Source organism: Hordeum vulgare, chromosome 5H (genome assembly GCF_904849725.1).
Source record: "Hordeum vulgare subsp. vulgare chromosome 5H, MorexV3_pseudomolecules_assembly, whole genome shotgun sequence".
In the NCBI taxonomy this organism is placed as follows: domain Eukaryota; kingdom Viridiplantae; phylum Streptophyta; class Magnoliopsida; order Poales; family Poaceae; genus Hordeum; species Hordeum vulgare.
In genome coordinates, this window is record NC_058522.1 from 567,570,648 (window position 1) to 567,598,319 (window position 27,672).

The following is a 27,672-nucleotide window of genomic DNA, read 5'->3' on the forward strand; positions in this document are numbered from 1 at the left end:
TGCATAGAATCTACGCATAGAAAACCTGGCTCGGATGCCACTGTTGGGTAACGTAGCATAAATTCAAAATTTTCCTACGCATATTCAGATCTTCCTATGGAGAGACCAGCAACGAGAGAGGGGTAAGAGCATCTTCATACCTTTGAAGATCGCTAAGCGGAAGCGTTGCTAGAACGCGGTTGATGGAGTCGTACTCGCGGCGATTCCGATCTAGTGCCGAACAACGGCACCTCCGCGTTCAACACACGTGCAGCCCGGTGACGTCTCCCGCACCTTGATCCGGCAAGGAGGAGGGAGAGGTTGGGGAAGAAGTCCAGCAACACGACGGCGTGGTGTCGGTGGAGAGACGAGGTCTCCCGGCAGGGCTTCGCCAAGCGCCGGCAGAGAGGAGGAGGGAGAGGAGCAGGGCTGCGCTGAGAGAGAGAGATTCAACCGTGTCTCAAACAGCCCCGAACCTCATCTATATATAGGGGGAGAGGGAGGGGGCGCAGCCCTTAGGGTTCCCACCCCTAAGGGGTGCGGCAGCCCTTAGATGGGAGAGGGGTGGCGGCCAGGGCAAGGGGGAGGGGTGGCGCACCCCTCTGGTGGGCCTAAGGCCCACCTTAGTTAGGGTTCCCCCCTTCCCCCCTTTTTCTGGTGCACATGGGCTGGGTGGGGGGAGCACCAACCCACTTAGGGGCTGGTTCCCTTCCCCACTTAGCCCATCTAGCCTCCCGGGGTCGTCACCCCCCTTCGGTGGTCCCCGGGACCACCTCCGGTGGTCCCGGTGGTCCCGGTACGTTACCGGTGATGCCCGAAACACTTCCGGTGTCCGAAACCATCCGTCCTATATATCAATATTTACCTCCGGACCATTCCGGAGCTCCTCGTGACGTCCGGGATCTCATCCGGGACTCCGAACAACTTTCGGTAACCTCGTACAACAATTCCCTATAACCCTAGCGTCATCGAACCTTAAGTGTGTAGACCCTACGGGTTCGGGAGACAAGCAGACATGACCGAGACACCTCTCTGGCCAATAACCATCAGCGGGGTCTGGATACCCATGGTGGCTCCCACTAGCTCCACGATGATCTCATCGGATGAACCACGATGTCAAGGATTCAATCAATCCCGTATACGATTCCCTTTGTCTGTCGGTATAGAACTTGCCCGAGATTCGATCGTTGGTATACCTATACCTTGTTCAATCTCGTTACCGGTAAGTCTCTTTACTCGTTCCGTAGCACGTCATCGTGTGACTAACTCCTTAGTCACATTGAGCTCATGATGATGTTCTACCGAGTGGGCCCAGAGATACCTCTCCGTCATACGGAGTGACAAATCGCGATCTCGATTCGTACCAACCCAACAGACACTTTCGGAGGTACCCGTAGTGCACCTTTATAGTCACCCAGTTACGTTGTGACGTTTGATACACCCAAAGCACTCCTACGGTATTCGGGAGTTGCACAATCTCACGGTCGAAGGAAAAGATACTTGACATTAGAAAAGCATTAGCATACGAACAATACGATCTAGTGCTAGGCTTAGGATTGGGTCTTGTCCATCACATCATTCTCCCAATGATGTGATCCCGTTATCAATGACATCTAATGCCCATGATCAGGAAACCATGATCATCTATTGACTAACGAGCTAGCCAACTAGAGGCTTGCTAGGGACACATTGTGATCTATTCATTCACACATGTATTACTGTTTCCTGTTAATACAATTATAGCATGAACGATAGACGATTATCATGAACAAGGAAATATGATAATAACCATTTTATTATTGCCTCTAGGGCATATTTCCAACAGTGGCCACCTTGTGCGCCTCCCGAACTCCGTTTTCGTGCGGGGTACTCCTTCTGGTCTGAAAAAAATCATTATATATACTCCCGTTTGGTCTTACCCCTGCATCACGCAGATCTCTTCTGTTTTTCGTTTCGAGCCTGTTTTCTGCCGCAGATTTAGAGCAAGTTGTCGTCCGAGGAATCTGTGAGCTAGAACAATCTCCGTCAAATCTATGGAGAAGTTCATGTTGATCTGAAAGGGATGGAGGTCATGGAGGCTAAGGAAAGGCTACCTAAAGAAACCAAGGGCAAGGCTAAGGAGAAGGATCAGGCATGGGACGATGTGCAATCTGTGCTCAACAAGGAAGAAGTTGAAGAAGTGGATTTCCTCCAACCCTCCGGACCATTCCGGAAACCCTCGTGACGTCCATGATCTCATCCGGGACTCCAAACAACCTTCGGTTACCAACACATATAACTCAACTATACTAAAACGTCAACGAACCTTAAGTGTGCACACCCCGCGGGTTCGAGAACTATGCAGACATGACCTGAGACACTCCCCGGTCAATAACCAACAGCGGGACCTGGATGTCCATATTGGCTCCTACATATTCTACGAAGATCTCTGTCGGTTGAACCTCTATGTCAAGGATTCATATAATCATGTATGCTATTCCCTTTGTCCTTTCGTATGTTACTTGCCCGAGATTCGATCATCGGTATCTCTATACCTAGTTCAATCTTGTTACCAGCAAGTCTCTTTACTCATTTCGTAATACAAGATCCTGTTACTAACTTCTTAGTCACATTGCTTGAAAGGCTTATTGTGACGTTGTATTACCGAGTGGGCCTCGAGATACCTCTTCGTCACACAGAGTGACAAATCCCAGTCTTGATCCATGCCAACCCAACAACCACCTTTGGAGATACATGTAGAGAACCTTTATAGTCACCCAGTTACGTTGCGACGTTTGATACACATAAGGAATTCCTCCAGTGCCCGGGAGTTGCATGATATCATGGTCATAGGAACAGATACACTGACATGCAGAAAAACAGTAGCAATAAACTGACACGATCATATGCTACGTTTATAGTTTGGGTCTTGTCCATCACATCATTCTCCTAATGACGTGATCCCGTTATCAAGTGATAACACTTGTCTATGGTCAGGAAACCTTGACCATCTTTGATCAATGAGCTAGTCAACTAGAGGCTTACTAGGGACAGTGTTTTGTCTATGTATCCACACATGTATTAGAGTTTCCAATCAATACAAATATAGCACGGATAATAAATGATTATCATGAACAAAGAAATATAATAATAACTAATTTATTATTTCCTCTAGGGCACATTTCCAACAATAAGTCATGGGGGATCAAGCACCAGAAGAAGGGCGGGACGTGCAACCAAAAGAAGAGGAAGAAAAAGACTTCCTCCAACCCTACTTTGAGCATCTCACCCCTATTGAAATCAAAGCCGTTAGAGCTTTCAAAACGGTTCGTGTTCAGAATAAATATCTTACTCATGTAAATATTTTGTTAAAGGACCAAGTCATCAATTTCCATAGCGTTATTCAACATCTGGAGAACCTCCCGAGGTTACACTGCAATGCTACCTCATCATCTACACCACCACCTCCATCTTCACCACCAAAGAAGGAGACTTGAGTACACAAGTATGAGCACTCCCCTTGGCTTGTGCCAAGCTTGGGGTAGGTGCCCCGGTATCATATCGCCATCACTCTTGTTTATTTTTATCCATCTCACTTCGATATTTAGCAATTTTGAAATTTAGTCAAATAAAAGTTTAGTTTGATCATTTTCTTTTGAGTGCTAGTTCCGTGATATATCTATCTATCTATGTAATCAAGTGAGAGTTATAAAATAAAGTTTAGTTTGAGTTTTGCTTCTTTACTTTCTTTCCGCAATCAAAATAATGGAAAATAATGAAAAATATCATATGCCAATTTATAGTAAGTAGTGACATCACATAGGGAAAAGTATAAGTGGTAAAATTTGTTGAAGGTAGACAAGCATAGCATTGGTCGGTGATGCAACAGATGAAAGAATTAATAAGGGGAGAGAAGATTTACATGCAAATACACTATCATTGACATCTTTTATAATTGTTAGACCCCATTAATTATAATATTCCAAAACCGTTGACATTGGACAAGGAAGACAACGTAATGATTTATGCATGTTCACATTCACATATAAGTTATATTGTTATAGATCCTCTAACATGTGGTGCTTGCCCAATACCTTTGCTAGCCAGAACTCCGCACTAAGTAGAGATACTACTCGTACATCCAAAACCTTAAACCCAAATCCATGTATCAATAGTCCACCATACCAACCTATGGATTGAGTAAGATCCTTCAAGTAAGTTGTCATCGGTGCACAAAGCAATAAAAATTGCTTGTAAACATTTTTGATCATTTAGTGTGAGGGAAATTAAGCATTGTACAAACTTGTGATGGCGATAATAAAAGCGTCGGACTGCATAATAAAGGTTGCCATCACAAGCGGCAATATAATGTAACGTTCCTTTGCACTAAGAGATTTAGCATATAACCAAAAAGTGCATGACAACCTCTCCTTCCCTCTGCGAATGTCCTATCTTTTACCTTTATGTATTTACTTTTGTGCAAGAGTCAAAGTATTTTCCTCTACTTCCTTTATCTTCTCTTTGGCAAGCATCATGTGGTGGCGAACGATCTAGACATATATATCTAGCTGAATGTGGGTGGTCATGAGTTATCATTTGGCATCACCCTTGAGGTGAATACATTGGGAGGCGACAGTATAAGCCCCTATCTTTCTATGTGTCTGGTTGAAACCTTTTTCTCATATATATGCGGTGAGTGTTAGCAATCATGAAAGACTAAATGATGGTTGAGTATGTAGTCTTGCTTAAAAGCTCAGATATGTGACCCTCCTGAAAATATGATGAATTGTGTTGCAAATTTGACTGAAAACATAGTTTGTTAGTTTTCAATAGAGTTTATGCTTCATACTTCAATGTTGTGATGAATTGCCGCTTGTTTATAAGAAGCCTTGATGATAAAAGTTATATAATGAACATGTTGTGATGAAGTATTTTGTAAAGTTTTATTTGCAGTTATAATAATAACCATGATGCTGCTATGTCTGTATTTTGTTTTTATCGACACCTATCTCTCTCAAAGCATGTGGTCATGATTTTCGTTATCGGCTGTCGCTTGAGGACAATTGAGGTCTAAGCTTTGGGGACTTGATACGTCCATTTTGCATCATGTTTTTTTACTGTTATTTATAGTGTTTTTATGCATTTTGCCACTTTATGGAGTAATTCTAATGTCTTTTCTCTCGTAATATGCAAGGTTTACATCAAGTGGGAGAATGCCGACAGATGGAATTCTGGACCTGAAAAAGCTACGTTAGATATACCTATTATGCACATCTCCAATTGGGGTGAAAATTTATGAAGATTTATTATATAACAAATAAAAAATAGTGGAGCAAAGAAGTACAAGGTGGGGGCTACCAAGCGCCCACTAGACACTAGGGTGCGCCAGGCCCCCCTGATGCGACCTCATGTCTAGTGGACCCCTGGTCCACCTCTGGCGATCATCTTCTAGTATAAATTCCCTTTTACCCTGAAAAAAATAAGAAGATGACTTTAGGGAGGAAACGTCGCCGTCTCGAGGCGGAACCTGGGTAGGAGCACTTTTCCCTTCGGTGGAGTGATTCCGCCGGAGGAACTTCCCTCTCGGAGGGGCAAATTGAGGCCATTGCCATCACCAACAAACCTCTCATGTTGGGGAGGCCAATCTTCATTAACATCTTCATCATCACCATCTCCTCTAAAAACCCTAGTTCATCTCTTGCACTCAATCTTGTACCTGAACCTCGGATTGGTACCTCGGTTGTGACTAGCAGTGTTGATTACATCCTGTAGTTGATGCTTTATGGTTTATTTGGTGCAAGATCATATGTTCACATCCATTATGCTATTTCATACCTCTCTAATCATGAACATTTTTATCACTTGTGAGTAGTTACTTTTGTCCTTGAGACCATGGGAGAAATCATGTTTCAAATAGTCATGTGAAGTTGATATTCGTTTGATATTTTGATGATATGAATGTTGTGATTCCCTTTTTGGTGTTATGTGAACGTCGACTACATAACACTTCACCATCATTGGCCCTAAGGGAATGCATTGTGTCGTAGTAATTAGAGGGTGGGTTGCGAGAGTGACAGAAACTTAAACCCCGGTCTATGCACTACTTCCTAAGGGGATGGTTTGGATCCCTATGTTTAATGCTATGGTTAGAATTTATTCTTAATACTTTTATCGTAGTTGTGTATGCTTGCGGGGGAGGGGGGGGTAATCATAAGTGGAAGGTTTGGTCAAGTAAGAACAACACCCAAGCACCGGTCCACCCACATATCAAATTATCAAAATACTGAACGCGAATTAACCCAACATGACGAAAGTGACTAGATGAAATTTCCGTGTGCCCTCAAGAACGCTTTGCATATTATAAGAAATTTCTCTAGCCTGTCCTTTGCTAGAAAAGGATTGGGCTACCTTGCTGCACCTATTGTTACTATTGCTACTTGTCACTTGTTACAATTATCTTGCTATCAAACAACTTGTTACCGCTATTTCAGTGCTTGAACAAATTACATTGCTGAAAACCGCTTGTCATTTCCTTCTGCTCCTCGTTGGGTTCGACACTCTTACTTATCGAAATGACTACAATTGATCCCCTATACTTGTGGGTCATCAATCTCTCGCCCACCTCCTCAAGGCCGCCTCTCTGTCATCCCCTCGCGCAACACCTCGTGGTAGCCTTCCACCTCCGCCTCATCCCCTTGTCCGCCTGCTTAGGGTCAAACTAGGCCGCGCCACCATGGCGAGGCCGATGGAGTTGACAACCCTTCTCTTGTCTCTCCACTACGGTCACCACATTTGTTCCGTTCGTCGTCCTAGCATTGTTCGCAGCGTCAATCGTCACCCGCCGCAACACACCACGACACGCTTTGTAATTTTTCTCTGAAACTATATGTTCTTCCTTATATCCAATTGAATAGCACAATACAATAGATGCTAGCAAATATCTTCTATTTACTGCATGGTATTTGTCTCTTATTCTGATAAATAGATATGTATTGATACTCCATGAAAACAAAATAACGTCTATTCCCGTATTTTAATGCGTGTTAGTGTTTAACCTGGTACTTGTAAGCAGTTGAGAGTAAATGATTGATATTGTTGATGTTGCAAATTGAATATTTTTTCATTGGTTTCATAAGCATAAATCTTACTGAGAGACAATACCACTTACTGATGTTTATCTAGTGGAGTATTTTGGAGAATACATGCAAATGATTGATGTAGTTTTTCACTTCGAAGGCTTACTTTTTTTCCTTTTATCTTGTAACAGGGTACTTAAATGAGTACAAGTGGGCATTTGAGTGATTTATTATGGACGCCTCACAGCCAACATAAAATATCCGAAGCTTGGGAAAACGTGAGTATTTATTGATTTAGCATGTGATCTGTTACACTTAGTGGTTGGCTTAAACTGATTTCTGTATATATTTATGCAGCGTAACATTTGCTTGAACGTATGATGTCACCGTGTTGGGATCTCATGACACACAAGTATAGGGTATCGACCGTAGTCCTTTCGATAAGTAAGACTATCGGACCCAACGAGGAGCAGAAGGAAATGACACGCAGTTTTCAACAAGGTAATTTCTGCAAGCACTGAAATAACAGTAACAAGTTGTTTGATAGCAAGATAATTATAACTAGTGACAAGTAGCAACAGTAACAATAGGTGCAACAAGGTATCACAATCCTTTTGCGGCAAATGACAGACCGAAACAGTTGCTTATAACAGGCAAAGCGTTCTTGAGGGCACATGGGAATTTCATGTAGTCACTTTCGTCATGTTGGATTAATTTGCGTTCGGTACTTTGATAATTTGATATGTTGATGGACCGGTGCTTGGGTGTTGTTCTTACTTGAACAAGCCTCCCACTTATGGTTAACCCTCGCGCAAGCATCCACAACTACGAGAAAAGTATTAAGAATAATATCTAACCATAGCATTAAACATAGGGATCCAAATCAGCCCCTTACGAAATAGCGCATAAATTGGTGTTTAAGTTTGTGTCACTCTCGCAACTCATCATCTAATTACTACTCCACAATGCATTCCCTTAGGCCCAAATATGGTGAAGTGTTATGTGGTCGATGTTCACATAACATCACTAAGGGAATCGGAACATTCACATCATCAAAGTATCGAACGAATATCAACATCACATAACTACTTGCAACATGACTTGTCGTGTGGCCTCAAGAACAAAAGTAACTACTCAGAAGTGATAATCATGCTCATGATCAGAGAGGTATTAAATAGCATATTGGATCTGAACATATGATCTTCCACCAAATAAACCATAAAGCATCAACTACAAGATGTAATCAACAATACTAGTCACACCCGAGGTACCAATCTGAGGTTCCGGTACGAGATTGAGCACAAGAGATGAACTAGGTTTTTGAGAGGATATGGTGCTAGTGAAGATGTTGATGAAGATTGGCCTCCCCAAGATGAGAGGGTTGTTGGCGATGACGATGGCTTCGATTTCGACCTCTGGGAGGGAAGTTCCTCCGGCGGAATCACTCCGCCGGAGGGCAAAAGTGCTCCTGCCCAGGTTCCGCCTCGAGAGGGCGGCGCTTCGTCCTCAAAGTCTTCTCTTCGTTTTTTTGCATACAATAGAAATGTCACACACCGTCGAGGGAAAATCGCAGCCAAGATAGCATAGCGCGCACACACGTCATTACCATTATCCAACGAGCAAGGACTTCAATTTCACCATCGGTGACATCCTCACTGCAACACCTCACGTGAAGCCATAGAAAGACCATCCAAAGCAGTTGGCGACACACGCCGTCATAAGATGACTCGAGATCCGAGGGCAAACAAGGAATGGATGTACGCAAGGCTAACGCCATGGAATATTAAGCCAGACCATCTGTCGCATGTTATCATCATTATAGGGACCCTCTCCTGTAGGTTTGACTACACTAACAATAAACAAATTACGACAATAACATGCGCACGCACTAACAACCATGTCGCAGCCCCGAACTCGCTCATCCACATAGTCGTTGACGCATGAGCCGGCTACCAAAGTGAAATCTGCCACCGGTCATGCCAACCGAATATAGCTCCAAGATGATTCCCCCAAGGGAGATCACAATGCCAACACCATCATCATCTGATCCTAGCAGATCCGAACCTAGAGTTTCCCCTGAAGCATCCCTCTAAGGGAGCCAAGGAGTGCAACTGGGTGCCTTTAGCAAGGGAGTGATGCCCACAAGTGTCGATGGCTCCGATTGCAGCACATGGCTGGCTTTCGACGATAGTTCCATCCTCCCCCAGATGGCCAAATCAAACCTTGATGCTCCACTAAACCCATCATCGCCACTGTCAAGATCACCATGAAAGGATGTCGCCTAGGCTCATTGACTGTGGGTCCCACCACAACCAGATCAGAGACCTGGATCCAGGTTTGTGAAGCCCTGTGCCTTTCCACAAGAGAGCATGGGGCTAATCAAAGCCTTCTTCGGGGGCATGCAAAGCTTTCAGGACCTCATATGGTCGGGATCCAAATCTACGCCGACGAGGAAGGGACATCACACCCGCATCACCGTGTGTCTATGCAGGACACCCCGCTGCCAAGGAAAAGAGTCCACAACCATGAGTTGTGCCTACTGGACCGCCGCGCTGTTCGACCATGTCATAGACCACCCGATTCTGCTCTCATACGAGGGCCAACGTGTTTCTCCGTTGTCACTTCTTTACAATGCATGCACGAATGACTTCCTCTTCTATGACCGCTCGCGTCGCTGCCATGTAGGCAGTGAGCCGGGCCTTGGTCGTCCTCATCCTCTCCTTCCCACTGCGGGCACACCGGTCCCGGTGGTACTCATACTCCAACGAACCGATGATGGGGAATGGGTGATTTGAAGGCTCCTAGAAGGACCATGATGATCCAGCCCTGGAGGATCAAAGCGCTAGATGCGCCGGCGCTATGGAGTCATGTCAGACGGATCCAGTCGGCGGTCAGGTGTTGTCCTCTCGGGAGTGATGGAGTGCAACGTGGACGGTCATTGTCTCCTTCAACCCGCATGCAACGACACCCTAGTCGACATGACGGATGCGTCGAGCCTCTCTATATCCGCCCGCGTATTTAGACTGGATATAATGGATGATGGTCAGTTCGGACGTTTGAGGCGTTTGTGTGGATCGTTTTTCTTTGATGGGTCACTTATCACACCGTCCGCATGTATGCATGATGCGTGTTTGGGGTGACCAGCCGTACATGCCCTAACAAAACCAATCAACGGGATGCTGATTTGCTAAAATGGATAGCTACCACACTGAAGCAATATTGGGACGTTGACACAACCGACAGCTGCAGCACTTACAACACATGTTTTGCCCGGCCAGTTTTTGCCGGGCTTTATTTAACTTGCACATCAACGCCATCAGCAGCCACATGCGTGGACTCTAACCACGTCCTGCTGGTAAATGCTCCAGGTTGCAGGTCAAGTAGCGGAGTGCAAATAGATCGGTAGGTGAGCCGTTAAGCACGGTGGTGAGGACTGAGGAGAACAAGTCGACGGTAGTTATCGCCAATCGTCAAGCTGGCTCCACCCTCCACGCAACCAACGCATCCTGGCATCATCCGGTGGCTTCTCCAAAGTGAAGAAAAATAATCATATGCCATACACCTGCAGCTCGACCGTCCAAAACCAATGAGCAGGAATGTTGTTCGTTATGATAAGCTGTTGTATTATTCCATAGAAGAAAATCAATCTGCACAAACTGCCATTATTTGATTCCTGACAGCCACAACAATGCAGGGCAGATGCTAACTCGTTATCAGAACAATCAAGCAGGTGCTAGCTTGCAACTTAATTAGCTGCTGCCACACCTTTTTTTGAGAGAGATAGCCGCCACACTTAATTACCTCAGGATGTGATATAATCATATTCGGACTTTTTATTTCTTCGTAAAATGTCTGGATATGTATAAAAGTTCACTAGAAATATACAACATCCCAAACATAATAATAATTCACATTAAAACATCTAGACCACGAAACGATCACTACCTTCGCCAAAAGGCGAGCCGTCGACGTGCCGCTTTGGCCGCTCATATACCGAAGCAGGACTAACCTTGCCAACGATAACTAGAAAGTCATTGTACAACATTGAATCATTGAATCAGTCTGAATCGTCTCACAACAAGCCTTGTCGTCGCGAGCACAACGAAAAACGCTAAGCTCACCACCCTAAGGAGGCGACGGGAGCTCTCGACTCCATCTTGATGGATACTCAAGGAGGAACGGAATTCAAATGACCAGTTCGAAGATAAATCACCGTTGTTTGTCCCAACGTCGCTGTTATAAAAATAAAACTTAATCAAAATTACATCAAAACCTACGCACAAGGATTTCGCCTCTCGTCACTTTCCCCCAAAGCAGAGGGGAGGCGAATTGATGGGATGACTGGCAAAGCTCGAGAGAACGAGACCTTTGCCCTAGCCGCCGCTAGCAAGAGGGGAAGGAAGGAAAAATCCGGCTCAGATCCTTTATTGGCAACGGTTATGGCTAAGCTTTATTTTCTACTCCTTTTGTTCCTAAATATAAGTATTTTCAGAAATTTTATTATGAACTACATACGAAGGAAAATGAATGAATCTATACTATAAAATAAGTTTATATACATCTGTATGTAGTCCATGAAATCTCTTAAGAGTAACTCTAACACGCCGATTCTAACGGACGATGCTTTTGTCCTTTTTTGTCTGTCTGGGTCGACCGCCCGCCCTGATTAAGATTTGAGTCGACAATGTGTCCAACGCCCCCGACCCATATTTGCCGGCGTGGCCTGTTGGTCGTCCTTTTTCAACAAATATGCACATGTCTTGCATTATTTGACAAGCAGACATGTAAAAAAGGATAGTTTTACAACCAAATAAAGCATAGTTTTCAAATAAATAAGTATAGTTTTATAAACCGAACACAAATTAAATTATCTCAAATACATATGAAAAAAGATACATTCATTGGTTGCCAATATGAGCCTACATATGCTCAACCAAATCATTTTGCAGCTGCATGTGAGTTTTCCAATCACGCATTTCATAATAAAATTAGCGAATTGTTCAAACGTTGCCGCTCCGCCATGCTTAGACACAACATTCTCATCGTGAAACTGAAACCCTTGATCGTAGATACATTCTGGACGCTCATCTTGTAAGATCATATTGTGTATAATCACACAAGTTGTCATCACCTCCCACATCTTTTTGGTGCCCCAAGTCCTAGCAGGATACCGAACAATGCCCCATCGAGATTGCAGAACACCAAAGACACGCTCGACGTCCTTCCTAGCACTCTATTGCTCTTGGGAAAATCTTTTCCTCTTCTCTCCGACAGGGTCGAGGATTGTCTTCACAATAGCGGTCCACTGAGGATAGATACCGTCACCTAGGTAGTATCCTTTGTCATACTTGTGGTCGTTGATGGTAACATTCACCTGTGGGTTGTTGCCTTTCGCAAGCCTTGCAAACACCGACGAGCGTTTAAGCATGTTGATATCATTATTTGATCCGACCATGCCAAAAAGAGTGCTAAATCCAGAGTTCTTGTCAGGCCACGACCTCAAGTATGGCAGTGCAAGCCCTGACATGGCCCTTATGCTGTCCTTGACAAGCGGTAGGGCATTTCTTCCACTCCCAGTGCGTGCAGTCTATGCTGTCAAGCATCCCTGGGAAGCCCCTGTTGGCATTCATCGCCAACAAGCGGGTTGTATCTTGAGGAGTCGTCTCTCTCAAGTACTTAGGGCCAAACACAACAATCACACATTGCAGAACTTGTACATGGACTCTAAGCATGTATACTCGTTCATACGAATGTACTCATCAATGAGATCACCGAACACTCCGTATGCAAGCATCCGGATGGCTGCAGTGCATTTCTGATAAGATGAGAAGCCAATCTTTCCAATGGCGTCCTCTTTGCACTCGAAATAGTTATCGCATCCGACCACCCCCTCTCTAATACGGTTGAAAACATGCCTAGCCACGCGGAAACGCCGTCGGAATTTCTGATGTTTGAACAACGGGTTGATTGTGTCAAATTAGTCCTTCCAAAGAAGGAAATGATCGCTCTCTCGATCACGATTCAACACCGGAAGGTGTCCCGAGATCGAGCCACAGAACAACGGCCGCTAGCTATTAAGGTCGTGATGGACTAACACGGCAGCCAAGATCTCCTCCTCATCATCGGACGAGGAATCGTCGGAGTCGCAAAGGAAGTTATGAAAAAAGAACTCATCGGCAGAGTCCATTTTGTACCTTGGCAAATTGTCGAACAACTTGTGGGCGTCATCGAAGGAGGTGGTCGACGAAGACACGTGCGCCTCCCTTGGACCAGGTGGCTAGCCTGGAGAAGTCCCGACGGCGAGACAATGGTGGTGGCGAGGTGGCGACGTTGGGGGGAGGTGTATCGACACCGACAAATGGGCGACGATGACGACGCGGCGGAGGCGGGCGAGGGTTTGCTGTCGATATGGGGTGGGAGAGGATAACCAATGTGTCACCGACTAGCGGACCACGGGAGGAGTAGGTGGGCGCCGCGCGCGTCCGTGCCGATGCGAATCAGATTAAATAAAATGGGCCGGGAATGGATCGGCAGGCGGACGAAAAGCGGACGCGTGTCCGTTTGGATCGACCCGTTGAACTGGTTCTAAAAGACTTATATTTAAAAATAGTGGGAGTAGTTAATTCCACTTGAATATGATGGATGGACACATGCGGCAAATTGCAGCCCAAGCATCAAAAAGTCCAAGCGTGTACGTGAAAAACGCAACGGAGACGGCTACCGTTTACTGTGTGGGCATCACGTGAGAGAGAGAGAGAGAAACCACCGGGAAGCAAAATTGAGAGGAGACTTGCAAGGGAAGGGAAGGGAAGGGAAGGGAAGGCTCGGGAAGCATCGATCCCCGTCTCCACCGCGTGCCCCCGTTCAAATCCCCACACTTATTTTCAAAAGGTCAAACCAAATCCCCCAAACAAAACAAAATTTCAACCAAATCCCTGTCCGACGGATGGGCTCGCACCCACTGTTAACCCCCTTTCCATCTCCTTTTCTTCTCGTCAATCTCAGGAAAAAAGAAAACCCTTTCTCCTTCCTCCCTTCGCTCCCTCGCACGCCCAAAAAGCCTAACCAACCACCCGGCCCGCCCCGCCCCGACCCCCGACCAAACCCGCACCGGACGCCGCGGGCGGGAGGGAGACGAGACCCGAGAGAGGGACGGGAGACGGGACCGGCCGCCGCGCCTCGCGTCTCTCCTCGCCCGCGGAGGCGGCCCGGTGGTAGCGGCGATGGATTGGGCGGCGGTGGCGTACACGGCGGCCGCGCTGCTCTGCGCCGCGGCGGCCACCGTCATCACGGTCGGCCACATCTACCGCCACCTGCTCCACTACGCCGAGCCCATCTTCCAGCGCTTCATCGTCCGCATCATATTCATGGTCCCGGTACGCTCCCCCCTCCACCTTTCCCCGCGCGCGTGCTCCCGCCTCGCGCCAGATCTGTCGCTGCCGCCGCCTTTTTTTTCACATTTTTTTCCTGTGGACGAATTCGACCAAGCCGCGAGCTGGGAGGCGAGCCTGCCCCCGCGGATTCGTGACGGGCGCGCGCGTTGGTCCGACCCGTGATTGAATCCAAATTAGGGATGCAAGCGGGGCGGGTCGGCGGACAATACCGCAGCACGAATGATGTGCTCATTTTACAGCCAGTTAAGAAGCTAATCGATGAGTTTCGCGGGACGACGCTTGCACTCCTGAATCCGTAACCCCAATGTGTTGTACTGCTCGCATTAGTTAGAGCAAGGTTTCTTTGTTGATCTGCTGTTGGGATCCGTTGGCGCTCTTAGGTTTTGATCGGTGCCCAAGGTGGGTTGTGAGGCCAATTCACGATGGTGGTGCCGTGGTGCTGAGGATTTGGTTGGAATATTATTTGGATTTGGAGTGCTCCCTGACGAGCATGCTCCTGCCATCTGAGCTCGTTATGAAGCTTCGTAGCAGTACGAGTGTCCTGCCATCTTATTCTTCATGTGCAAGCTAGTCCTATTGGAGAGAGCTCATCATCATGGATTTTCAGCTTTTGCTGTTGTCATTTGTCATGAATAAGCAAACTCATTCATCTGAGTGGCAGGGTTCTAATAGAAACGTTGGGTTCTTCAAGGGCTCTCTAAGCGCATTTCCTTCTGCCATAACACTGTTCTTATGTTCAATATCCTTTAGTTTCCATGCAGCTGTAAAACAACTGTTTGAGCATTTTGACTGTTCGTTAGCAGATCCTTGTTCATCAGCCACACATTTATATTCCACCCTTGTATCTAATTGTTTTCGCTTGTTTGTCCGTAATCCCTTTTATGTTTGTAACACTCCATGGTATTATCTCTGAAGACGCATTGTTTTGCAGGTCTATGCAGTGATGTCATTTATTTCCCTTATCCTACCAGACAATGCAATATATTTTACCTCTATCCGAGAAATGTAAGCATTCATTCTGTTTCTATTCAAAACTCCCTTGGTTAGTAATTCGATGGGCTCAATGTGAGATTATGGTTTCAGCCTATTGGTATTTCTATGGTCTTAGAGGTCTAATTGTAGGAACTAGCAGAAGCCTCTCTTTTTTCTGCTTCCTATATAATGGTGTACGTGCAAATATTCCCTTCTTCTGTTACCATGTTAAATTTTATGGCTGCGATATGTGATCTGTACACAACCAGTACATTCTGCTCCAAGATTATTGCTTTGTAATATATGCAGTGTGACATTCATAAGCACTTCTGTAGGCTCGGGCTATTATCCAAACCTAACTGAGATATGCTATCAATTTCAACATTCTGCTGACTGCTGATGGGTTAAGCACTGATCATATCTAGTAAACATAGGATTCATTATATACCTTGTGCACAAGTGGAACGATACTCCCACGGGCGTAGGCATCACAGATCCATATCTGGTGTTTTAGAGGATTGATGCAACCATCAACTTAAGTGTCTTCCTAGGAAGTATAGCATGATAGAGAATAACCGTCCGAGAGTGTGATGAATGATCTTCTGTACTGTAAAATTGCAAATTAGTAATCCCAGGTTATAATATGATTTCCACTTTGACATGTCCTAAATTCATGCTGCCCATGTGGTTTCAATAACTCTGAATGTATAATGACCAACGGGATAGCTGTGTATAATTTATGAGATGCTGGCCGTTTCACAATTGTTCTTATCTTCTTTTCCTTTTCTGTGCTGGCTAAGCACTTTGACAGGTTAACCTGAGTTAGCATATTATATTCTCAACTGCCAATTTTAGGTGGCACTTTATCCTACTGATTGTTTCCCATGTGCTGTTTTTCTGTTTGTTTCTAACCTAATACTCCCTCCGTCCCATAATATAAAAACGTTTTTGACACTACACTAGTGTTAAAAACGCTCTTATAATATGGGACGGAGGGAGTAGTTTGCATAAGTACCTGAACTAAGAACTGCATGAGTGTATATCTATCTATCCTAAACTTTCTTTTGCCATAATGTTTCAGCTATGATGCTTGGGTCATTTACAATTTCTTTTCACTCTGCTTGGCATGGGTGGGAGGACCTGGTGCTGTGGTGGTGAGTTTGAATGGCCGAACCCTGAAACCATCGTGGTTTCTGATGACTTGCTGTTTCCCAGCTATTCCTCTAGATGGGTGCGTATGTATCCTTCTGCATAATAAGTGTCTGTCATAACAAGTATACATTGGCATTTTGTAACATCCTTCACAAAGTCTGACTGAATTTTTATGTCACTGAAACAGGCGTTTTATACGGAGATGCAAACAAGGCTGTTTGCAGTTTGTTATTCTTAAGCCTATCTTGGTGGTTATTACCTTCATACTTTATGCTAAAGGAAAATATGAAGATGGAAACTTCAGTGTCAACCAATCCTATTTATACATCACTATTATTTACACAATCTCATACTCGATGGCGTTATATGCTCTTGCATTGTTCTATGCGGCATGCAGAGATCTACTTCGGCCATATAATCCTGTCCCAAAGTTCATTATAATCAAATCAGTCGTGTTTCTCACATACTGGCAGGTAAATATAAAACATCAACCCATGTTTTCTCCTCTTCAGTAGTATGGTAGGTTGCCAACTGTTATTCTCCTCACATATGGATATGGTCATGTTAAGGAATTGTGGTGTCATAGTAAGTTCTGTCCATGCAATAATTTGATTTTTTTTTTCATTGTAGGGTGTCCTGGTTTTCCTTGCTGCCAAGTCTCGATTTATCAAGAATGCTGAAAAGGCTGCCGATCTCCAGAACTATGTATTGTGCGTTGAGATGCTCATAGCAGCCATTGGGCACCTGTTTGCCTTTCCCTACAAGGAGTATGCAGGTGCAAATGCTCGCCCTTCTGGTGGATTCAGGGGAAGCCTTCTTCATGCTTTAAAATTCAATGATTTCTATCACGACACCGTTCACCAGGTAACCAGGATCTTAGACAAACAGTCTACATTCCCTGTATCTTGTGCATCAAACAGTCTACATTCTTGTTTAATGTGGGTTGCCTGTATCTCGGTCTAATCAATTCCATTCTCATGTAGTTCGCTCCTACCTATAACGAATATGTGCTGTACAACCACAATGAGGGGGAGAGTGCACCGACAAAGTTCCCTTCAGGGAGCGCCGTGCCAACTGTCCGGGATGTGGAGTTGGCTGGCATCACCGTGGTGGCCTCAAACAGTCCAGTGACCTCAAGCGTATCATCCAACCAGGTAGACCAGGACGAGTCGATGACCACTCCGATCAGGAACAAAGTCGACCCACCTGGAGGAATGTACGACCTCACGGACCTGCTCGACGTGGACTTGTCTAGCTACCCTGCCAAGGTTCCTGCGATCTCTGATGTAAGAAAACAATGACCAGGTGCGACAGCCTATGTGTCTCGGTAGCGATTGGGGGAATCGTGACCTTCCATTTTGTCATAGATAATGCTGTAAAAATGTGTGTGTACTACTTCCAGTTCCAGTCTTTCCCCCCATTGAAGAAGGGGGCTTATTCATGCCTGCACCACAGCTGTCCCACGGCCTCTCTCGCCCTACTCTTCGACTAACCGTGTACAATGTTGTGGGCTCAAGGTGAACTGATGTGACATGAGACTAAATGAATACCATACTAATAGTTTGCTGATAGCAGTCTTGGTGCGTTCTCCACCCTTGCTGATTGGTGCTAGATACTATCTTGCTTGTGCTTCATAGATATGACAAGATGATATGGTTTGCTGAATCTAGACGTGTATGAGTGCCTGTGCCTGCCTTGCTAAAGGCGGCCGTCAGTAGCCGTGCAAGGAAAGAATTTTGAACTGGGAACACTTGGGTTTGCTATACAAAATACATGTACAAATACATCATGATTTTGATCATACGTTTCATAGGATGGCTAAACCATCTGGGTTATTGGTGTTGCAGCAGTGCTATCATTTGCACCAACTGCTTCCCACGTTATGGTCAGTTTGAACAAGCTCTGCTCCTTTGGTTGCACCTCTTTATAATCCTTATAATTATCTTCAACCTGGGAATCAGTCAAGGAGCCTAAAAAGGAGCTCTCAAAAGTTATCAACACCATCTCGAGCTATAATAGTTCGGTATAAAAAACGTTCTTATATTATGAGACTGAGGGAGTACTTCCCACTGAGGCATGAGAAGTCCACCCTGGACTACATTTCTTTTGTGCGAAAATGATAATAAGATCTATTATAGAAGGTTCATCAAAGGTACAGAACACTTCAAACATAAATACATCATAGAAAATACATGGAAGTCTCTGTATCACTGAATTGTAATAGTACTCCCTTCATCACAGTATATTGGGCGTATCTCCAAAACGATAATTTTTCACAATTAAAAAGAAATAAGGTGCATGACATTTAATTAGCCTATTAATTGGGGTGTTTTGGAAACCGTCTCCACCAATGCATGCGAGGAAGTCACTCGTTTAGTGGACGGGGGTTACTATTGCGTTAGTTTTGCGATTAATTAGGCGTTTCTACAGCTTGTCGGTTCGGTTTTTCCTATCAATAGAAAAACATCTAGGTCCCAGAGCCCTATGAAATACGTCTAATATATTGTAATGGAGGGAGTAGCAGATATCTACTTAGATCGTTCTCTCTATTCTGGAGTAGATTTATTGTTCTATGATGAATAGTTATGGTGATGTTTGTAGGGTGAGTATCACTAATTATAGATGTATTGCTCGCAGCTCTATTGGTCTAATCATTGGTCAATTTAGATGAACGAACATTAACGTGAATGGTGTGCACTAGGTTGAGTAGACCCCAATATGGGAAGTTCCCTGACAGAAAAGAGAGATAGCGTTGACATACTGAATCTTCTATTCTTAAATAGTTGTAATCCATTACCTATTTTTTCTTCTCATGCAACCATGACACATCATCAAATCATGCATTTAGTCATAAGTACTTATTTTTCCTCATGCAACCATGCCACATCATCAAGTCATGCATGTGGTCATAAGTTATAATGTGTGCACTAATCTACACATTGCTTCACTAAAAATTTTATGGGCATAAGCGGTATATACTTCAGAGCAAATATATGTAGATCATGTCACACTTTTTTTACGCATCTTTTGCCAATGCTTCATATGACTTAATATTCTTAAAATATAAAACGAGAGCAATCTTAATACTTTTTAGCAATAGTTTTTGTTTTTCAACACCTATTTATACATATGTTTATCATGTTTTCCGCAGCACGTGTGGCGCATCATCTAGTTGTAATAGACGGCGGGCCAGGCAATCCTCTATTGCTGGTTTCTTTTCCACTTTTGTTATTTGTAAGATGCCTGCATTTTATTTTGTGCAAGTCATTTTTTCTTCTTCTTGTATGACGGCAAGCCCTACCATAGTGATACGAGTATAATAACATCTACAGCCGCAACTTACAAACCCGGCCACTTAAACGTCCGCAGACGCGTCGGGGCGTGTCCACGGACACTGATCGGTCATGCCTTAAATAATGCATTTTATAACCGAACATCTTAAATTAGAAGCCTCAAATTTATATTATTATATGTAACGTAAACCTAATACAAGCGGACCTCGTCCGGCTCCGTCGTGCCCATGTCCAGCGGCCGACTGCATCCTTCGTAGTGTCGGTCCAGTCGCCGGTGAAATAGAGTAGGACATGGGACACTAGCCGGCTCACGGGAGTCAAGCTCCCGCCGTTTTTCATGCCCTACTCTTACTCGTCGGAGCCCGTGACTCGGACGGTACCAGTGGACGTTAGGTCTATGACAAATGTTCCTGAGAGGAGACAATGTCGACCATGATGCGGTAGCGGTGCCCACGGGGCGTCGGAGAGTGTGACTCGACCTCTCCAACGTCCACCACCGCGAGGGCCTTTGTCGGCTCCCGCGCCCGCTGCCTCGCACGACGGGCACGCCGAACCATGTTAGCATCTGAGGACGAGGTGCGTCCTCGGCACGCCAACGGACGTCCTCACCACGGCGTTCGTACGCTAGACGGACTGAACCGACTCCGGTGATGCAGCGACGACGGATCCATGTATCGGCTGTGTCGATGCAATGGATTTCCGACGCTGCAAGTCAGAGCGCTGTCGAAGGGCGACCACTTCCTGGTAGCGATGGAGCGCAAGTGAGACATCCATCTCCTCCTCGGGGCCACATGTGATGAGCTCGTGGTCGACGGATTTGGAGGTGAAGGACTCGGATCCGATGCCCACCATGTTGGAGAAGGACGGAGATCGCTGAAGGTGAGCTTGGGTGATGGATGGAAGTGGAGGGGAGTGGAGTGAAGTGGCTAGGGTTTGGTCCGGAGAGCGGTTGGGGATAAATATATGTGTGGTCGATGTGGGCTAGTGGGGGCTAGGTGGGCATGCCCGGGCCCGTGTGGGCTCTCCCATATCCGCCCCGTAGTTGGCCTGGATATGAGGGGTGCCAGTCAGCCCGGGCATTTGAGGCCCGTTTGATGGGTTCAGCTAGATCGAATTTTTGTGACCGGTCCATGACTGGGCGGCCTGTCCGGGCGTTTGAGACGGGTATGAGGGGTCCGGCTGTTGGTGCTCTAAGAGCACTAATTGGAGAAGAGTACACATCCGATGATGATTCAAACCAAGTCAAGGTTGTTGGTGTTGTCGGTCTTGCAAGACCTCTCACGAACAAGCCTACTACTCTCTTCAAATAGGATCAAGGCTCAACTTGAGAAAGGTTTAATTTTTTTGCATTCAAGGCAAGGAAAAACTTGATGAGCTTTTGGGCAACCAAAATGATGGGTTTGACTAGGTGTCGGTTTCGTGCGACGGTGTCGTCGGGAGATGATTGTTTGTTCGGTAGGGATGAACACCGTCTTATCGAGTGGCTCGAGCGAAGACACAATGAGTTTACACATGTGTCTAATCCTTTGGGGGAGGAGGTAAGACCTTACTCCTGCCTTTGGTATTGAAGTCACGGGAGATATAGAGGATCACTGTCGAGATTTGTTCTGGAGATCACAACCCACTCTACCCGGTGACAGTAAGTGGGGCTTTGGAAACTAGATCTTTCCTATGGTCCCGGGGTTCACCTTATATACAATAGGCCCTTGGGTTACATCTTCTTACTATCCTCCTTGGGTGCTTTCGGGGGAACGTTGTCGTGAGAAGCGAGTCGATAGGAAGACTTGACCCCCGAGCCCTTTTCGCCCCTCTTCCGGTCCTTCTTCTCTCAGGCCCGAATCCCCGTCCTTTCCTCGTTCCCGCATCACTAGGCAAAGTCAACAAAAGCCAAAAACTGTAAATGTGCCAAGTGGGCAAAAGTCAAATGCCGAGTAGAAGGTTGTGGGCAATACAAGTACTAAGAGTTACACATGACAAGTTTAGCCTCACTTATGCCTTGGATGATTTGAGTTTCTAAGGTTCATGTTACTAACATGAGAAAGCACATTAAAAATAGACACCTAGAAACAAGGTGTGGTTTTTACTGCAGGGCTATGGCTTTAGGCCGTGCTTGAAATGGATGTAAATTTTTACACTTGTATTCATTTTACAGTTGCAAATTATCGGTCATCTTTTGTTTTCTGCCTGAAATGAAAACGACGGGACCAGGTCCGTATTCTAAATCGGTGAGAAACGGAGCACAAACGCTGATCCAAACGCAGCCTTAGTGGAATCAATGAGTCATCGATAGTGATGCAGGAACCATATACCCGAAGAGAAATACATAATCGTTCCATTCATTGAAGATAACAACTCAAACCCAAGCATTGTCTTTCGTGACAACAAAAATGAGAAAGTACTGGGTTTGAGCAATATAGCTGCCACGTTTGAGCGATATAGTTCACTCGATAAAGCGATGCTTGTCCAATCCTACAACCTTTTTTACATTCATCAAGTTGTTTATAATTACTCGTTCCGTAAACAACTATAAAAAGCGTTTAGATCATTAAAATAGTGATCTAAACGCTCTTATATTTGTTTACGGTGGTAGTAGATGTGAATGTAAATGTCTTTAGAAGAGGTTAAGTTGTTGTGGGACATGTTGAAGGCGACGTATATGTGTGAATTGTCATAGATTTTTCCGGTGAACGATCGAATCTAACAAAGTCTGCGCGGCCACGAGCTGCGTGGAAGTTATTATTACCACTACCCAATCGTAACCCAGCCGCAACCACTTCACCGGCGATGGGATCCGCGGCGGCGGACGGCGAGAAGCCCTCGGGCCACCTCGCCCAACCCCTCCTCGGGCAGCCCCAGCCCCAGCCCCCGCACCCGTACTACGCCTACCCCGCCGCCGGCTACGGCTACGCCCCGGCTCCACCTCCGCCTCCCCCGACGCTCGTCCTCCTCCCCCCGTACCCAATCTTCGTCCGCCTCCGCCGCCTCCGCCCGCGGCGCATCCCCTGCATCCCGCGCTTCTCCGCCCGCACGCTCCCGCTCCTCCTCGCCCTCGCGCTCCTCGCCGGCCTCGTTTTCCTCCTCTACCCGTCCGCCCCCGCCGCCCGCGTCGCCGACATCCGCCTCGACCGCTTCCGCGTCAACCCGCCGCCTTTCCCCGCGCTGGACTTCAACCTCGCGCTCGGCCTCCGCGTCCGCAACCCCGGCTTCCTCCTCCCTCTCCGCTATCGCGCCGTCTCCGCTGCCGTCTCCTACCGCGGCCGCCTGCTCGGCTCCGGCACTGCGCGCCCCGGATCCGGCGAGCTCGCGGCGAGAGGGGTCACGTATGCCTCCTCTGAGGTGTGGGTGGACGCCGGCAGGGTACTGGACGACGTCATCGAGCTGATTGGGGACATCGCCGCTGGGTCTGTGCCGCTGGAGATAGTGACCGAGGTGGTCGGCGCGATCAGGCTGTTCCATTTCAACATTCCCGTGAAGGTAATTGACTGATTGTATGCCTCTGTGATGTTTTTTTTGGCCGAATGTTTTTGATTGATAGTTAGGAACTAATCTATGAATCTATGATATTGATTGCGCGGCTTGGATTGTATAATTGGTAAGCTGTATTAGGTTATAATGGGCTAGCTTGCACTGTCCCTGTTCTAATGGCGTTTTAGCAACTGGGTCATGATTGTTGAGATTGCCGGACTATTGGAAGACAGTTTTGGTGACCGAGTATTCACTTTGGTTAAATTTTTATCTAAAAGGAGTTGGGAGGATTAGTGATATGAATTCATTATTCTGGCCTGGCAAGGTCTAAACTAAATTTGGTAGTTTATATGTTGGTAGGATTGTTAGAGAACAATTGTTTCGTTCATTAGTTTGTGGCTATGTGCTATATGATTTGGGCGTCCATATCTATTTTGAAATATGGAATGTACCAGTAAGCCTGGCTTGCAGCTGCTGATCTCCCATTTCCAAATTACTAATATTTAGAGGCACTGTTTCACAACTGTCTTATTTGAAAGTGGTAATACGTGTTACACGAAAGATCTTGTTTCTGTGCAACATTACACTGCTTACCGGGGGGGGGGGGGGGGGTCATGCTCTTAGATGCTCGGTGTTGATTGATCAGTACACACATATAGTGGTTGATGAACTCCGCAGACCGTTGCAAAGACTTGTGGCAACTATGTCTATTGTATTGAGTTGCATGCATCAACCATTGATCCAAAAGTTTTGACGTAATGAGGAAATGTGCATGATAATAGTTCAACACTCACCCTCATGTATTAATTTATTGGGTCCATCAGGCCTAAGATGTGGACTTAAAATCGGTCATAAACATTTTTCTAGTGTTGTTGTAGTGCAATTTTTTATGTTACCAAGGTATTGAATTCCAGGCCTTTTCGTCACCCACAAGTTTTCTGAACAGAAATTGACAAGCATAAACTTCAACAGTTATCACTGATCACTCATCAGTTGTCTCATCATGGGAGTGCCAAGGGTCAGGAAGCGTAGCGTTAGGCCTAACACGAGGTATTAGTCAAGAAAACATTTCAGTTCCTACATGAATGCAACTTTGAGCTAGCTGGGTCCAAACTGGCTTATTCAAAAAAACAGGAACGTCCATTACTTTTTTTTTCCAAGAAAACGCAAGGAGCGCTTGCGTTTCGTTTCATTGAAAAGGTGGGAGATTACATGCCTCCTAAGAGGTGATGGTTACAAGGCCAGTTCGTCATCAATGGACATCCCAGGAGACATCCATTACTTCTGATCAACAGTCTGTTTTTCATCTGTTTAAGATTTAAGAGAATTAGATCAGGAAATAAGTAAAGCCCCTGAAAAGAGCACCAGGAAGGAGAACATATTACCTTTGTTAATTGTAAGCACGCTGTCATGAAATTAACTATAAAAAGTTTAAGTCATGTGATTTACTAGTACAAAGACAATATATTTGAAAATGAATGGGTCAAATATGAAGTAGTTGATAAGTGCATGGGTGATGGTAGTTTCAACTTTCAAATACTTGCGAAGTGCAAACAGTAGAGAGTAGAGAAGGGAAAATGAGAGTCTACCAAAGGGTTACTATGGGTGAACAGAAAGCTCGTGGTTCAAGGCTCGGCTCAGGCTTGGCCCAGCTCGGAGGTTGAACAAGAGCCTAAGCCTCTGCCCTCCGGCCAAGTTTGGTGAGCCGGCTCGGTGAAGCTTGTAAACCGGCTTGAAGGTTCGGGGCACAAGAAACATTTCAACATACTCTTTGCTATAAAACTTTTTTATTTATTTCCGAACACTTGTTAGCACGAACAGTTGCACATTGGTGTTGTATGAATATAGTGGTTTTGGTTGTAGTTAGGCTCTGATTATTTTCTCTCACGTATACTCTTATGGAAAATTGTTATGATAATTGAGCAGAAACAATAACCACTTTTCCAGACTGCCACATATATATAGACATATTTGCCTTAGGCTGAGACCAACACAAGCAGCAAAGCCAGCCCGTAGCTAATCCACCACTGAACAATGCTTTGCCAACAAGAACCTACGAGCAGCATCTGCATGCAACCAGAAACTAACAGGAGAACGCTAGAGGGTTTGCTGTATTTATTTATTTATTTCACCCCTTTGAGCTGTTGAGCCAGCTATATTTCTCAATGGATTAGGGAAGCAGGAATGCCAACCTGAACATTGGAGCTGTATTATGGCGCCAAATGAGATATCCAATTGTTTAATGTGAACATTCTGTTATTTTCAAATGTACATATTTCCCCCTGGAACTAATATTTAATTCAGAAGTAAATTTCTTGTTGTGACTCGGTGTCTTGCATGCTAATTTAACATGATTCAGTTATAGCGAGACAGATGCTGAATTTTGGTAGGATCAGCTTTTTGACAGAAAAAAATCTGTGAAACTAACAACTCCATTTTTTCAGGGCCTGATGTCCTGCTCGGTGAATGTCAGCCCAGACACCCAGAGTATCATAAGTCAGGATTGTTACTAAGATGAAGCTCTGGCTCTGTTGTTGTTGTTGTTGTTGAGCTTTGGCGCTCTTGATGTGGTATGATGGAACAATTCATGTGTGTAGCAGCTACGATTGAGTTGCGGAGCTGGGTCTGTATAAGTGGCAGAATACATGTTTGTAAATAGTCTGTAATGTTTATTGTACCACCAAAGACCACCGGGTATATATATCCAACTTATTATTATTGCAGCGTGCTGTGAATTTGCCCTTGTCGGAGCAGCTGTGATGTAAACATTTGCTGTTGTTGAAATACTCCCTCCGTCCGGAAATACTCGTCGTAGAAATGAATGTATCTAGATGATTTTAGTTTTAGATATATCTATTTTTATACATTTGTGCGATAAGTAATTCCGGACGAATGGAGTAGCAGTTAATACTAACAGAGATAGAAGGTGCAGATATTCTGCATGTTTTTTCTAGCCTTTGGAATTCTGGATAACACCAAGAGAAGAGTCGGTTTAGAGACGTACTAACATACACTCCAGCTTGCAACTCCTCTGGTACAACATCAACAATCACGTGAGCTCCCCGAAAAGAGAACATCAACACTACTCTCTTACATACAGTAATATTATGTGTACGTTGCAAATGACAAGAAGAAGAAGAAGCAGCCGCGCACGGACGAACACCTTGTGAGTTTAGTTATTCTTCTTGCGCTTCTCGATGAAGAAGAAGAAGGCGAGGGAGACGACGGAGAAGGTGGAGAAGACGCCGGCGGCGACCTTGATGGAGGTGGTGACGCCCGTGATGCTGACGACGTCGAAGGCGGTGGCGGGCGCGGTCTGGCCGTAGGCCACCTGCGTGCCGGAGGCGTCGAGCGCGTAGGCGCGCACGTAGTAGGCGGCGGTGGGGATGTCGAGGGCGACGCGGTACTCGACCCTGCCGCCGGCGCCGCCGGCGGCGTAGGGCTGCTGGGTGACCTTGAACTGGCAGGTCTTGTCCTTCTTGAGGTCGTCGTGGGTCTTGCGCCACTCGCGCTCCTTCTGGCTCGCCGGCGCGTAGCAGAGGCTGACCTTCACGCTCTTGTAGGCGGCATCGTCGCCGGCCGGCCGGGTCGCGTTCAGGGCCCACGTCACCGTGATCACGTCCTCGCCGGCGTGGAGAACTGCTCGAGGATAAGTTCGTTAATTTAGTGAGTTAGTCTCGTCGGTATCATTCACAGCTCTACGTCTTGCTAACAAGAATGCATATACGACGGTGGTGCGTGGTACCTTGGCCAGGAGTGGGGGAGGCGGTGACGTCGAGGGTCACGGGCAGCTTGGAGAGGTACGCCACGGCGCCGGCCGACGCGCAGCAGCCGGCTGCGAGGACGGCCACCAGCAACGCCATGACCAGGTCCGACCGTGCCATCGCCGTCGTCGAACTTGGGCGGGCTCGAGCTCGCAGCTGCTGCTCGGTCAGAGAAGGTTTGATGGATGGGGCTGGGAGAGATCGATGGAGGAGTACGGACGGGTTTAGCGTGTATATGTAGTGTAGGCAGTTCGTTCGAGATCGTTGACCATGAGCGGAAGCTGGAGCTGCCATCCTTGTTGGGGTCGAGGAGCCGGGGCAAGGCAGGCAGACATCTGATTAATAAGCTAATTATTTTGAATTAGGTGGTCGAAAGTCAGATCCTCTAGAGGTCCCCAAAGGGTCCGGAAGAGTGAGATGCGGCGACTGCATGCTAATTAAGCAGTGGCAGGAGTAATTAAGAACTGAGCTAATGTTCTATGCGCTTGACATCGAGCCGACTACGAGGGAGGGCATTTCGGCTGAGTTCACATGGGGCAACCCTTTTTTTTTCTAGAATATGCAGAAGAGCCACTTCACAAAGTTTACATCATTACAA

The 27,672-nt window shown here is 45.9% G+C and overlaps 3 protein-coding genes across 3 annotated transcripts; 2 read left to right on the plus strand and 1 right to left on the minus strand.

Moving 5' to 3' along the window:
• Positions 1 to 14,033: 14,033 nt before the first annotated feature.
• On the plus strand, positions 14,034 to 18,123 carry LOC123453141 (transmembrane protein 184A-like). Its single transcript, XM_045129907.1, has 6 exons — positions 14,034 to 14,410; positions 15,360 to 15,433; positions 16,482 to 16,631; positions 16,740 to 17,025; positions 17,183 to 17,416; positions 17,536 to 18,123. Exons 1-6 carry the CDS (start codon positions 14,258 to 14,260, stop codon positions 17,851 to 17,853), a joined length of 1,215 nt encoding a protein of 404 aa, XP_044985842.1. The 5' UTR covers positions 14,034 to 14,257; the 3' UTR covers positions 17,854 to 18,123.
• Positions 18,124 to 22,555: 4,432 nt separating this feature from the next.
• Positions 22,556 to 26,033, plus strand: LOC123453144. Its single transcript, XM_045129909.1, has 2 exons — positions 22,556 to 23,319; positions 25,755 to 26,033. The coding sequence occupies exons 1-2, from the start codon at positions 22,630 to 22,632 to the stop codon at positions 25,821 to 25,823; spliced, it is 759 nt and encodes a 252-aa protein (XP_044985844.1). The 5' UTR covers positions 22,556 to 22,629; the 3' UTR covers positions 25,824 to 26,033.
• A 188-nt stretch (positions 26,034 to 26,221) lies between these two features.
• LOC123453143 (high-affinity nitrate transporter-activating protein 2.1-like) lies at positions 26,222 to 27,399 on the minus strand. Its single transcript, XM_045129908.1, has 2 exons — positions 27,056 to 27,399; positions 26,222 to 26,949 (listed from the first exon to the last, which is right to left on the minus strand). The coding sequence occupies exons 1-2, from the start codon at positions 27,366 to 27,368 to the stop codon at positions 26,483 to 26,485; spliced, it is 780 nt and encodes a 259-aa protein (XP_044985843.1). The 5' UTR covers positions 27,369 to 27,399; the 3' UTR covers positions 26,222 to 26,482.
• Positions 27,400 to 27,672: the final 273 nt, after the last annotated feature.

Coding starts and splice junctions, on each gene's coding strand:
- LOC123453143 (XM_045129908.1), bottom strand. CDS start 27,368: ATGGCAGCTCCAGCTTCCGCTCATGGTCAACGATCTCGAACGAACTGC. Junction 26,950..27,055: donor CTCCCCCACTCCTGGCCAAG/GTACCACGCACC, acceptor ATCCTCGAGCAG/TTCTCCACGCCGGCGAGGAC.
- LOC123453144 (XM_045129909.1), top strand. CDS start 22,630: ATGGGATCCGCGGCGGCGGACGGCGAGAAGCCCTCGGGCCACCTCGCC. Junction 23,320..25,754: donor ATTTCAACATTCCCGTGAAG/GTAATTGACTGA, acceptor CCATTTTTTCAG/GGCCTGATGTCCTGCTCGGT.
- LOC123453141 (XM_045129907.1), top strand. CDS start 14,258: ATGGATTGGGCGGCGGTGGCGTACACGGCGGCCGCGCTGCTCTGCGCC. Junction 14,411..15,359: donor GCATCATATTCATGGTCCCG/GTACGCTCCCCC, acceptor ATTGTTTTGCAG/GTCTATGCAGTGATGTCATT. Junction 16,632..16,739: donor CCAGCTATTCCTCTAGATGG/GTGCGTATGTAT, acceptor TCACTGAAACAG/GCGTTTTATACGGAGATGCA.